The sequence below is a fragment of the Psammomys obesus genome, unplaced genomic scaffold (assembly GCF_907164565.1).
Source record: "Psammomys obesus unplaced genomic scaffold, mPsaObe1.curated_primary_1811, whole genome shotgun sequence".
Lineage (NCBI taxonomy): Eukaryota > Metazoa > Chordata > Mammalia > Rodentia > Muridae > Psammomys > Psammomys obesus.
Genome location: NW_026586662.1, coordinates 8,012,258 through 8,025,894, shown reverse-complemented (window position 1 = coordinate 8,025,894; position 13,637 = coordinate 8,012,258). Strand labels below are relative to the sequence as shown.

Here is a 13,637-nt window from a genome sequence, read left to right as displayed (position 1 = left end):
TCCTTAACTGTAATTCCAGAAAACCTGGTGTCCTTGTTTGCCTCTGGAGGGCACTAGACACACGTGTAGTCCACTTACATACATGCAGGCATACATGCTCGTACACATAAAATATAAATAAAGTCATTAACATTTAAAAAATAAAGTGAATTAACCCCTGGGATTTTCCTCTGACCTCCCCGGGCACAGAGATGTCCTCCTACATGTATCTGTATGCACACACACACATACACAGAGAGAAGGAGAGAGAGAGCACAGAAACTTAATTATTTAAGTAAATAAATAAAATATGACCAGTGTTAGCCAGGCCTGTTGGCTCATATCTTAGTCCTAGCACTTGGAAAGTGAAAGCAGGAAATTCAGAAGTTCAAGGTCACCCTCTACTATATTACAAGTGTGAGAGCAGCCTGGATTACATGAGGTCTTGCCTCAAGAAGAAAATTGCCTCTAATATAATAAGTGATTTTTTTAGAAAGTAATTAGTAATAGATGCAAACATGTGGTTAGGCCTGGTGGCTCCTGCCTGTTATCCTAGCACTTGGGAAGACAGGGTGGGATACTGGTGACTTTTAGACATGCATAGACCACACAGTTCAAGGCCAGCCTGAGCTACAGGTTGAGACTAGGTTATAGCTCAGTGGTAGAGCCCTTCACCTGGCATGTGCAAAGTCCCGGGGAAGGTACAATTACCATCAGAAGAAGAAGGGAGGGGGGAAGAAGGGGGGAAATGGATAGCACTGTGTTCATGGTCTTAAAGAAGGACCCCCATGGGCTGGAGAGATGGCTCAGTGGTTAAGAGCATGGCTGCTCTTCCAAAGGCCCTGGGTTCAATTCCCAGCATCCACGTGACAGATCACAACTGGCTGTAACTCCAGTTCCAAGGGATCTGATACCCTCACACCCATGCACATAAAATTAAATTTAATTTAAAATAAATAAATAAAGATAAAACCACAACCTTAAAAACAAGAAAGACCCCCATGAGGTACTTACCAATCCAAAGAGGGAAAATATAGCGAAAAGAGAAACCAAAAAACTCTTTCCAAAAGATAGCCTCCTGCTGCATGACCTTTCCTAGAGGAGCACACTGTATCAGCAGTTACTACAAACTGCCTTCCCCAGCTTGGGGGGGAAGCGCAATGGGCTCATCTCACTGCAAATCAGCCTCGCAACAATGTTACCTGGATCTAATCAGAAGGCAAACATAAGACAAAGTCAGATAGGCAGCATCCTAGATAACAAGAGTTAGAGTTGGATTTTTTCTTTAAAAGCTTTGATTATGAGGACGAAGACCAAGTACAAGGGCCTATCTGACATATATATATAATTTATACATATTGATAGAACAAAAAAGCCACAAACAAAACAAAACAAAAAATGTAAAAATGTCCACCCATCATCTGACCCCACTGACCTGTGGTGTCTTTTGTAAACATCCAGCACCAAACTTCCAATGACCTATGGCATTTTGCCCCAAATGATTGTTTCCAAGAAAGACAACTGCTACTATAAAACTTAACTACTTCCTGAGACACTGAGAGCCCAGTAACATTCCAGCTATGAATCCCACACAAGCAGGCTCATGAGATAAGACCAAGAACCTGGCGTTAATTATTATAAGACTCCCAGACCCTCTTCACAAGGTCATCCCTCCCTCTCTGAGAAGTTATTGGTTGTGTCTGTTTGACTTGCCACATGCTTTCTTTGTTAAAGCTTTTTAATGTGTGTTCTCCTTGGTAAACACGTTTGTCCCTGTGGTTTGACACTGTCATTCCTGCCATAAAAGCATTTATGTAGCATTCGTGGAGTATAGAGATAGATAGGAATTCTTTGTACTCATCTTTCAAGTGTCTGGAGATATAAAAGTTTGTAAAATATTATGCTAAAGAACGACAGTACCGGCTGGAGAGATGGCTCAGTAGTTGGGAGCATTTGATGCTCTTCCAGAGGACCAGAGTTGGAGCCCAAGCAGCACAGCAGGTGGCTCACAACTGCCTGTCTCCAGTTCTAGGGATCCAACACTCCTCACCTGTGCAGGTACCCACTCAGGTGTACAAACCCTCATAGAGACATGTACACATACATAGAATTTTAAAATAATAATAAAAACTCTTAAAAGAACAAAAGTACGTTTATTTGCCAAGAGTGTTATACAGTGGAAAGATTATGTAGACGAAAAACCAAAGCACACACAAAAAAAATGTGACTTTTAAGTGACAGGCATGTATCTTTGCTGTGGTAATTAAAATTTCATGTTGGGAACTGCGTTTTAAAATGTTAAAAGCAGAGAGCCAAGCAGGAAAGCAGCACTGAGGAGCAAGAGGAAGTAGGATTGCCGAAAGTTTGAGGCCATCGAGGGCTGCACCGCCTCAACAAAACCAGGAAAAATAAATAAATAAATACAACATAAGGGCATTGAAATCCTCTAACACAGCACTCTCATTTTCTAGATTAAAAAATAATAATAATAATTCTGAGAGGTTAAGTGGCTAGTCAACAGAATCCACTACTATTTTTCATTAAGCTCTCTAATTACTTGTCACTTGAGACAGGCTAATGACACACTGAGTAAGAAAATATAGACAGAACTCAGTCTTTACAAGTTTCAAATAGAAACGGTGTTTCTCGGCATTTAGGGGTAGAGATCAGGGCCTTGCACGCGCTAGGCAAATGCCTCCACCACTGCAGCCTTCTAAACACGGTTGAAAATGGATTGAGCAATGCAGGCAGGACGGTTGCTCACTGTGAAAGTGGAAGGAACATGCTGTCAAGGCTGAGAATGACACCCGATGAAGCCAGTAGGGAAAGGCTTCATTCCCTACCACAAGGAACTGAATTCTGCCAGCTACCTAAATGGACAAGGAAGTGCGTCTTCTCGAAGCCTCCGGGGAGACACAGGCCCTGGTGATGCCTGGTTTTAGACCACTGAGACAAATATTGCCCATCTGACTGCAACATCATAAAGTAACATTTACGTCATTACGTTACTTAAAAAAACTGTATTACATTTATTTATATGGGGAGGCAGCACAAACACATCATATTGTGTGTGCAGAGGTCAAAGGACAACCTTAAAGACTTGGTTCTTCCTTCCACCATGTGGGTAGTGGGGATTGATCTCAGGTCTTCAGGCTTTATGGCACCTTTTCCCACTGAGTCATCTCACCGGCCTCCATTTTCACCACTTTAAACAACAAATCCACTGAGCAAAAAGGTAGAAGTCAAAGATTTATTGACTCACATACCTGAGAAGAACCAGGGTGGAAAATGAGGTAGGTCTCCCTGACAAAAATGAGACAGAACTCAAAGTAGTTTTATTATGATTTCTCCTCAGATTGTGCCCCTATTTCTCACTGTATGTAGACCTCTGTGTTTTGTTTTGCTTTTTTTTTTTTTTAACAAAAATATTTCCTCCATATTACAGAAGATGGAAACGACCATGGAAAATTCCAGAGCTGTATTTTTCCATTCAGCAGCCTCAGAAAAAAAAGACTTACTTCCTCTTTGGTCTTCAGCCGGAAACCCCATGAAATATTACCCATTAAGCAAGTTACATCATCTAAACCCTTCCCAACCTAGAGGATACCATATTTGACTAGGTCATGCTCACGAGAGGCCCCAGAGCCCGGCTCGTAAGTCTAGCACTTAGCTATCAGCCTTGCTGCTGTCCCCACTGGCCCACTCCAGACCACGTGGAATGAGGGTGGGGCAGATCCCCTGCAAAGAGAGAAAGGGAAGGATAGACAGCAAGAACATTAGGTGACCAGATTACAGTGGGAACAAACCGTAAAGGGAAGTGCTATCCTCAGAGGTGACCCAGCTGAATTCCTCCCCTGCCCTGGTCTTCTTGACCTCTGATGGCAGCATATCTATAGCCAGAAATCCCACTTCAGGTATCCTAGCTGAAACCTGCTGGACCTAAGATGGCTGCCAGAGTACCAACCTCTGTCCAGGTGCCATGACCATTGACATTGCCATGCTTACAACAAAACGAGAACTGTAACAGGGAATGAATAGAGGTAATGCCCCAATTTCTGGGAAATTCCTCACTTCCAGAAAAGAATATTTCTCCCTAACCACCTCCCCATTTGTTTCATTCATTTATTAAATTTTTAATACAGTCTCATATAACTCCGGCTGGGCTTGAATTCACAGTGCAACTTAGCACGCTTTTGAATTCCAAAACTGCCAAAATACACAAAAATACTAAAAGAGGTCTAAAGGGTCAGTTTGGGTAAGGCTCTAGGGAAGCAGCTTTCAATTGTTGGTTGCACCCCCTTTGGGGGGGTCAAATGACCCTTTCGCTCGCCTTAGACCATCAGAAAACACGGACGTGTGCATTATAACTCACAACAGTAGCAAACTTACAGTTAGGAAATAGCAATGAAAATAATTTCACGGTTGGGGCCACCACACCATGAGGAGCTGTATTAAAGGGTCACGGCATCAGGAAGGTTGAGAACCACTGCTGTAGGGAGTGATAAGATAAAGGGCACGTGGGGCTACCATATGGGGGTGAGAGAAATGGTGAGCCACAGACAGTGACATCAGACAGGAAGCTAAGGCCACTGGCTTTCTTTTCTGAACATTAATGTGATGCGACCTGGAAGGAAACAGGGTTATCAGTTATCCGTGTGCAGTGGTGATTCTCAAACATGTCCCTAGTCACCAGTGTCAGAAATCACCTGGCTACTTTGTTTAAAAGGCAAATTTCTGGGTCCCACCCATACTTAACAAATAAGCTCTTACCGTGGGTTAAAGCTGTCTTTCTTGGGAATATGCATTACAGAAACTAAGAACAAATACATTCAACTTTAATATTGACTTAATAGTAATTTAAATAGTCTTTAACAGTAAACACATCAGGCAGGGTGTGGAACAACTAATCCCAGCCCTCAGGGAGGCAGAGGCAGGTGGATCTCTGTGAGTTCAAGGCCAGCCTGGTCTACCAAGTGAGTCCAGGGCAAAAGCCAAGGCTATGGAGAAACCCTGTCTCAAAAGCAAAACAAACAAACAAACAAACAAAACCCAGTAAACACATAATTCATCTCCAATATATTTTCACTGAGAACTTCATGCTTAATCACTGCGAAGCTTACCCATCAACATGTGATCCTGTAAGACTTTGCTCAAAGCCACAGTCACATACACTGTGAAAAAGGAAAACTGAGACCGGGTATTGGTAGCACATACCTTTGATTCTAGCACTTGAGGTCAAGGCCAGCCTGGTCTACACAGTGAGTTCCAGGACAGCCAGGGATACAAGTAAGAACCCTGTGTCCAATTTTTCTTTTTCTTTTTTTCTTTTTTTTTTGTAGGTGAAAGTAAAAGAGGTTAATATTAAAAGCTTTGTCAAGCACTGTGACATCGTGATGTTTTGTTTGGTCTGGTTTATGTGCCATGGTCTCACTCACTCTGTATTCTAGGCCACGCTATAGCCTCAGCCTCCTCTCTGCCAGCATTACGGGTGTGAGCCTTCACACCTGGCTGAAATCACAATTCTTAGATCTGGCCTCTCAGAATAGTCTACATTAGTAAAAAAAAAAAAAAAAAAAAAAGAGGGCTGGCTCCTGACTACATGACCACATCCTGGGAATACTGTGTCTCATGAGCCTGTTGTATGCCCCAAGCTTCTGGATCAGTCTGTCGTTTGGCTTTTGGAAGGCTGAGGATCCTGATGAAACTCTGAGGCCTGAGAGTGCACCTTTGCTCTGCAGTGAAGGACACATGCCCCGCTCTTTTCTGGGGAAAGCCTGCGTGTCGCCAACCTCACAGATGGCGGCACCGTCAAGTTTGCGCCAGGCTTCATCTGGATTTTAGCTCCATGCCTTCTCCTATTGCAGGTTTTATTTTCATCCTTTCACTGCTGTAAACCATAACCACGTGTAGAGCCACTTTGCTGTCAATCGAGTGCATCATCCGGCCCAAGAACAGTGTCGAAACCCTGACGCAACAGCATTCCAACATTATAATACTTAAACGAGGATTTCCTGCCAGAATTAAGGTTGTACTTAAAATGTTAACTACAATATTATGTGGTTTGTTGGGGTTTTTTTTGTTTTGTTTTGTTTTGTTTTCATTTTTCTGCTCTCGATGCAGTGTGGCCTAGAAATGAATCCTAAAGAAATCATACAAAACCTTAAAAAATGATAGGATAGAAAATTTCAAATATTACAGGAATAGTTATCCTGGGTCTGCTTTGTGGAATAGCAGGTAGTTATAAAAATGTTTAAGTAAAGAACACAAAGCTGAGCGTACTGGCTCACAACCACAACGGCAATCTCGATACCCAGGGGGCAGAGTCACTCAAAGGATCGTCACAAGTTCAAGGCCAGCCTAGTCTATAAAGCAAGTTCCAGGCCATGGAGGGTAGAGAGCTAAAAACCAAACAATCTATCAATACATATGGACCAAAACTAAAAGAGGACATGTATGAAAGAAGAAAGAGGCTGATTTGCGGTGGTGTTCAGGTGGCTTTCAAATGTTAAAATGAAGTTGCTGCTTACAATGGGTAATGAGGCAGGTTCTCACAAAGCCGGGGGTTAACCTCAGATTCATGACGGCGCTGAGGCCAACTTTGACTTCTTACTCTCCTACCTCTGGAACACAGGCACCGGGATTACAAGTGCATACCACCATGCCTGGCTCTGGGATTGGGCCTTAAATTCAAGCGCGCCTGGGTGGAACGCTCGCTACCTTTATCTGGTACCAGCTGGAAGGCTCTCATCACCTTCCTTCTCCTTGCATGGGCTGCTCCCTCACGGTGCGATGAGGAGAATGACAGCAATTGCTTTATGCGGCTGCTGCAGCGACTGAGCAGAGCATTTAACCCAGTGCCTAGCGCTGAAGAACAGCTGAGTACCTAAGTAGGATTCCAGATGTTCGAGGCTGTATTTTTAAACTGTTTCTGCCTAGTTAGCTCTAATTCTAGCCACATGTTCAGTACGAAGCAATGCAATCTTAATGTCATAATCATGACCCGGAAGATCTGAAAAGAAATCTCAACTCTGAGGTGAATGGCTTGGGGAATGACAAATGAACGTGTCACAGCTCTTCTATTTCCTTTAACCAAGTCCTAAACCTAATTGCAAAATCAAATAATCTCATTCAAATCTCTGCTATCAATTTTCAAACCCCAAATCAAGCTGCATTCACACAGTATGTAGTTACCAGGGGTCACAAATGAGCCAACAGCAACAACAAACTGGAGGAATAATGTAATATTAACAACGAGTGGAAGCTCTTACCACAGCCACTGTCACTGCCTTCCAGAAGCTTCCGGGCATTGTAGTTTGCTAAAGACTTCAAAATGAAAAATTGTAGAAGCTGTTTCTCTATTTTCAGGTCTGAGGCAGGAAAAAAAAAAAAAAGTTTTCAAATGTCTTTCTTCGGTTAGCTCAAAAGCAAAATTAAAAAAAAAATGTTGGGGCACAAACATCTCCCTCTGATGTGCAGTGTTTCATTATATGCTTAACCGTCTCATGATGCCGCTCTAATTATACATTTGTGTGGGAAGTATTGTCTTCCACCAGTGTATGTTCTTTATAGGGACAGGCAGGAGATTCAGAAAAGAAAAAAAAAAAAAAAACTAGAAAGACAATTTTTGTTTTCCTAGAAGTGGGAGTAGGGTACGCACTGAGGAAATATTTGTCATGCTTGCCACATTTTTGTCATATCCTTGTCTAAGAGCACCAGTGGACAGCCTCGAAGAGAGAAGAATGGCTCCTGTGTGTGCTCCCCCCTGCTGCCTGATTCTCCTCCTCCAGCACTGCCAGGACAACCTTTGTAAACACAGATTTGCAATTCCAAGTTACGCTCAGAATTTTTTGCTGCTTGCTTGGTGTTTATTATTCTCTCTCTTTCTTTCTTTCTTTCTTTCTTTCTTTCTTTCTTTCTTTCTTTCTTTCCTTTCCTTTCCTTTCCTTTCTCTCCTTTTCTTTTCTTCTTTTTTAATTTTTTGGCAAGGTGTTTTGATGTAGCCCAGATTGGCCTCAAACCTAAGAACTTCTTAAGTACTAGGTATACAAGTGTGTACCACCATGCCCAATTTCAAATTTTCTTTTCTTCTTTTTTTTTTTTTTTTCTTTTTTTGAGACAGGGTTTCTCTGTGTAACCTTGGCAGTCCTAGACTCACTCTGTAGATTGTAGGACTCTGCTGGAGAAGGTTGAAGTCGATTGTCTCTGGATTGCCAATTATTTGCACTTGATCTATGATGACAGACTCAGAAGGGTTTTAAAGGTCTCCCCTGATCTGGGTGACTCCAGGTCAAAGGAGGTCACATAGCCCTCAGGGCAGAATACAGGCCAGACTCTTCCCTGATAAGGAAACTGCTCTAAGCAAGCATCTAGGAAACCTAGAGACACCCCACCATGCTAAGGATCTTAGTCCAGCAGTGACCTTCAGTTGTACCACAGGATAATTAGGTACTGTGTTTTTCTTTTTGTGATAGGATCCCTGACCCCTTGACCCCAGCAAATCAAACACATTCACCCTCAAAATCCCGCCCTCTGCCCAGGGTTTATATTGCCCTTGATTTCACAGGAATAAAGGTACTCGATTTCTCACTTCAAGACCATCTGAGGTTCCTCATTTATCAGCAGGACCTCTCATTGGGGCCTGTCCTCCAGCCTGCTGGACCTGGGCTTCATTGGGCCTGGGCTTCATTGGGCCCAGGCCTCACCAGGCCTGAGTTTTGGCCACAAGCCGACCAGGCATGGGCCTTGGCCCGCACCTCTGCAGTGCTCAGCTTAACCAAGTGCTGTAACACTTTGGTATCAACATAGGCTTTGGAATGCCCAAGCGTCCACTGCCACAGGTGACTTCATGCTAAAAGAGCTAAACTGTAACACTCTGTGGAAAACCTTTTCCACACCCCAGCTTAGCAGACACGGGCCTCACACTAAAGCTAGCTCTAGCTGCCCTGAGAGAAATGGAACTCCCATTCTCCATCTGGAAGCCGAATTCCAAGACCCCAGCCGAGATCTGCCTACTTGAAGGTCTCCCTGAGTCCTGGGATTGCAGGCATACGCCACCACACCTGGCTAACTTCAATTTTTCTTAAAGTCTTTGTAGACTGCTTGGCCCTCCAACCAGTCCCCAGTGTTCCTCCTCTCAAAGTACCCCAGTAACAGTGCCAGACTAGCCCAATCTGTAACTTTTGTGCCTGTTGGCACTCTTACCATTTATCTAAATCTTCATTGTCTCTCAACATAAAACAGATCTGGATGGTCTGGGTAAGAAATGTCTTCCATTGGCTCAGGTGTTTGAAGACTTGATCCCTTATTAGCGGTGCTGTTTTCTGGAGGAAGGACATTGCTGGGAGTGAGATTTGAGAGCTCACAGTCTTGCTGTACTTCCAGGTCACTCACTCTGCTTTGTGTCTGAGGTTAAAAATGTGATCTTTCCGCCTGCTGCTTTGGCCATGCCTCCCCTACCTTAATGGACTCTCCCTCCGGAGAAGCCAAAATAAACTGTTTCTCCCATAAGTTGTGTTTGGTCGTGGTGTTTACTCACAGCAAACAAAAGTGATAGGTGCACAGTGCACACGGTCTCTCATTTGTAAATGCGCTCCCAGACTTATTGTTCATAACCTCTGAACTCCGTCAGCAACTCTTGTCTGCACTCTTCTTTACACATGTAATACATACCTTTCTGCTTCTGACATTCAAGCCTCAGGGCTGAGGGTGGAATCAGTAGCAGAGCGCTTGCCTAATCTTTCCATGCCCCTGGTTCAACCCTTAAATGCCAAAAGACAAAAATATGGTGCAATTGGCTGTGTCTTTTTATGATACATTTCTTCCAGTTGTTAGAGATAATGACCATTGTATCAAAGGAACAAAAATTATGAGGACAAGCTGTTGTAGATTGTTTCACTGTTTGCAATTAATCATTCCTTCCCTTTGGCAAATATATTTACAAATCCCCATTGACTTAGGTTTTGATACATTACTTTGCTCATGGAATATTCACAAGGTATCACTTCTAAAGAGTGTTAGACACATCCCAAGATTCCAAGAGTTCCCTAGTTCCTGCAGCCTCTGCTGGAAGAAAAACATGGAAGGGCCAAGAATGTGGCTCAGTGCATGTACTTAGCATGTGCAAGGTCCTAGACTTGTTCTTCAGTACTAGAGGAGGAAGGAGAGGAAGAGGAAGAACCCTGAAGTGAACCCTGAGATAAAGTCTCACGTAGAAGTAATTTAGAAAACATGCTTGAGGGCTGGCTGGCGAGATGGCTCAACTCTAGAGAGTACCCACTGCTCTTCCCGAGGACCTGAATTCAGTTTTCAGCACCCATGCCAGGCAGTTCACAACTGCCTGTAGCTCCTGCTACAGAGCATCTGAGGCCCTTTTCTGGCCAGCAGGTACCTACAATCACAGGTACTCATACCAACTCACAGATACATACTTTATACATAAATAAAATAGATCTTAAGGAAGCCTGGGTGGGGCTGTGAGACAGAATAAGAAAAGCCAGTGGGATAAGTAGGTTCCAATGTGAGAAAACGGGCTCAACTTCACTAAGATATCTTCTGGAAAAAGCCTCTGATGACTAAGGAAGAGCTTACTAGGCCTAAGAAGTCATATTTCTTACAAGCTCTAAAACACAACAATAAAAAAAAAAATGCAAGCAAGTAAGAGCTAAGATCTGAAGTCCCCACAAAGTAGACGTAAAATATTCTAGAGAGCTTAAAGATCAGAAGAAGGTGAGCTTCTCACAGCTCCAGGTTTTAGTCTGAAGGCATCATGCTACCTGCCCCATACCATTTGACTGAAACGAATGAAACACCGTTTTTCTACCTGAACAAATAGGTAGTGACATCTAGAACAGATAGAGATGCTGGAAAATGCCAAAGGGGTCAAAGGGGGACCCAGGAAGGGAGATGCCTCAACTGTGTTTATATACCTACCCAAGTCACTGTGCTGTACAGGAAGAAAGCCAAGCCAGGTGGTGGTGGTGGTGCACTCCTGTAATCCCAGCACTCAGGAGTCAGAGGCAGGAGGATCTTTGTGGGTTCGAGGCCAGCCTGGTCTACAGAGTGACAGCCATGGCTATACAGAGAAACCCTGTCTTGAAAAACAAAACAAACAAACAAAAGCCAACTAGAGTATCTGGGCTAGGGACCAAAAGAAAGAATGGACATCTGAGCTGTGGCCATAGAAAGTCTACCTTGACATATTAATTTCTCACCTTAAAAAAAAAAAAATCTTTGGAGAAATAGAATCTTTCGTAGCTGCGGTAAACAAGATCAACCCCCAAATAATCCAAATGAAGCCATTAGTAGGCATGAATCTATAATCTATCTATCTATCATGAATAGGATCAAACCCAGAGCTTTGCATCTAGTAAAGAAAGGCTCTATCATTGAGTCACACACCCGGCAGACATAAATTTTCAAAGTCTGCTCATTGAAATAAAAAGAAATATGTTTCTATTGATAAAAACATAAAAGAATCTTAGTAAAATATAGAAATCAGAAAAGAAAATCAAAAGAATGCTTTTGTGCTCTTTGAGACAGGTCTCACTTCTGTAACCAGGGTATTTTGAGACTTCCTCTGTAGCCCAGGCTAGCATCTCACACACATAGTACTTCTGCCATAACTGCCAAGTGCTGGGACTACAGGTGTGAACTGTCGTGCTTAGTTCAAAAAGAAACTGCTAGACAACTACAAGAAAGAAAGAAAGAAAGAAAGAAAGAAAGAAAGAAAGAAAGAAAGAAAGAAAGAAAGAAAGAAAGAAAGAAAGAAAATAAACTTGGGAGTTGTTAGCAAAATAGCATGATTTAAAAGAACTCACAAATTTAAATAGCAATCAAAATAAAATGAAAAGATAAACAAACAGAAGAAGTCAGTAGAAATTATCTGATCTGGTAGACAAGTTGGTTTTCTAAGACTTTGAAACATCACTAAATTGGTAGGATAATAACAGAGTAGGATACACGTAATTAAAGAGAGATTAGGACGAAAATATTTAAGATATGACAGCAAAAATTTTCAAAATTTAATCGGTTGCAATATATAGATAAATTCAAGATGTTTGAAGATGTATGTAAAGGAAGCTACACTTGGATACAAAACGGGAAAAATAAGCTCTTGAAAGCAGCCAAAGAACATACAATTCCAATGCATTGTATGTGCATTGAAATATACACAGATTTCTCATCTGAAACTATGCTCATGAGAAGCTAATGAACCATCTAGAACAGGTTAGAGAGATGGGTCAGCACTTTAGAGCCCTTGCTGCTTTTGTAGAGATGCTGTTTGGTTCCCAGCACCTAACCCCCTGAACTTCAGTCCCAGGTGATCAGATACCCTCTTCCAGCCTCTTCAGGCTCCTGCACACATGGAGATACATTTATGAGCACCCTAGCACAAACTCACATACACGTAAAAAGTTAAAAATTAATAAATGCGTAAATATTGAAAAGAAAACAAAATTTACTTTTATGGTTCTTGAGAGAGAAAAAAAAAACATCTGTCAACACAGAATTCTGCATTAAAAGAAAAGATTCTTTCATAAGCCTGGTGTTATGGGTCATGCGCTTGGGAGGTAGAAGCAGGAGGATTAGGCGTTTAAGGTTGTCCTTGGCTAAGTGTTAAGTGCAAGGACAGTCTGGGCTACATCAGTCCCCATCTCAAAACAAACAACAAAAATTATAGCCAAGCTGGCAACAAGGATATGAAAACCAAAGCCCAAGTGTCAATCAGATGATGAGGATCTCCGGCTGCAGTGAAGCAAAGTCTGCAGGTGAACAAGATTAGACCTTGCAACCAAGCAGACCCTGGCTCTTTCATCATTCCCAAAGGAGTTCTGGTCCCAAAACTGTACATCTGCAAAGAGAGAAAGAGAGTCACTGTCCAAGGCCCCATTCTATTGGAAAGATATTCTGTATTCTAATTTTTTTTTTCTGTTGTAACAATAGAAAGATGGATTTTGGGTAAGAGAGGGTAGATGTTCAGCAGGTTGGCTGCGGTATGAACATGAATCATGGCTGGGTTTGAATTAATACAACTTGTTCTCCTTCCATCTTTCAGTGCCTTTCTGTTGCCTTCCATCATAAAGATCTTTTCCAAGGCAAAGTATAATCAACCTTATGATTTTAATTTGTTTCGTTTCCAGCAAATAGGAAAGCTTTTCTTTTCTTTTTCCTCTTCTTCCTCCTCCTCCTCCTCTTCCTCTTCCTTCTCCTTCTTGTATGCTTGAACAGGAGTACTGGGCGTGATTCTAATCAGTGCAAGATGGTGTGTCCACTCCTGAGCCAATTACTGAGGAAATCTAATATTCTGATTTTCCAGTTAAATCATATTCTCATCCCGGAATACAAAGTGAAATTAATATCACTTAGTTCCAGAAACAGACTCTGGTCCCCTCTGCTGCACGCCCTCATGCCACTTCTGCCCAGCTGCTGTTGCCGAAGGATATTCTGTTTATGCTGAGTCAATGCCCACTCAGCCACCAAGGGAATTTTGCTTCATCAGTAGCTAACTTCAGAGTATTCAGCTGTATTCTCCTGGCTCTCCAAAGTCTCATACTGTTTCCATTTAGGTAACCTCCCTTGTGAAGAAATAATTGCATCTAAGAAGTGTAAGTCTTCCTTTTGAACAGCAACAACAAAATAACCATCCGTTTCCTGTTTAC

The 13,637-nt window shown here is 42.4% G+C and overlaps 1 protein-coding gene across 2 annotated transcripts in view; it reads right to left on the bottom strand.

The window, feature by feature from the left end:
- Filip1 (filamin A interacting protein 1) overlaps window positions 1-9,364 on the bottom strand; it is a 198,174-nt gene extending 188,810 nt beyond the window's left edge. For both annotated transcript variants that reach the window (XM_055602540.1, XM_055602537.1), the window contains exons 1-2: window positions 9,181-9,364; window positions 7,248-7,346 (exon numbers count right to left, since the gene is read on the bottom strand). In XM_055602540.1, the coding sequence (XP_055458515.1) occupies window positions 7,248-7,286 (39 nt within the window). In that variant the 5' untranslated portion in view covers window positions 7,287-7,346; window positions 9,181-9,364. The remainder of the gene's footprint in view (window positions 1-7,247; window positions 7,347-9,180) is intronic.
- Between the last annotated feature and the right edge of the window lie 4,273 nt (window positions 9,365-13,637).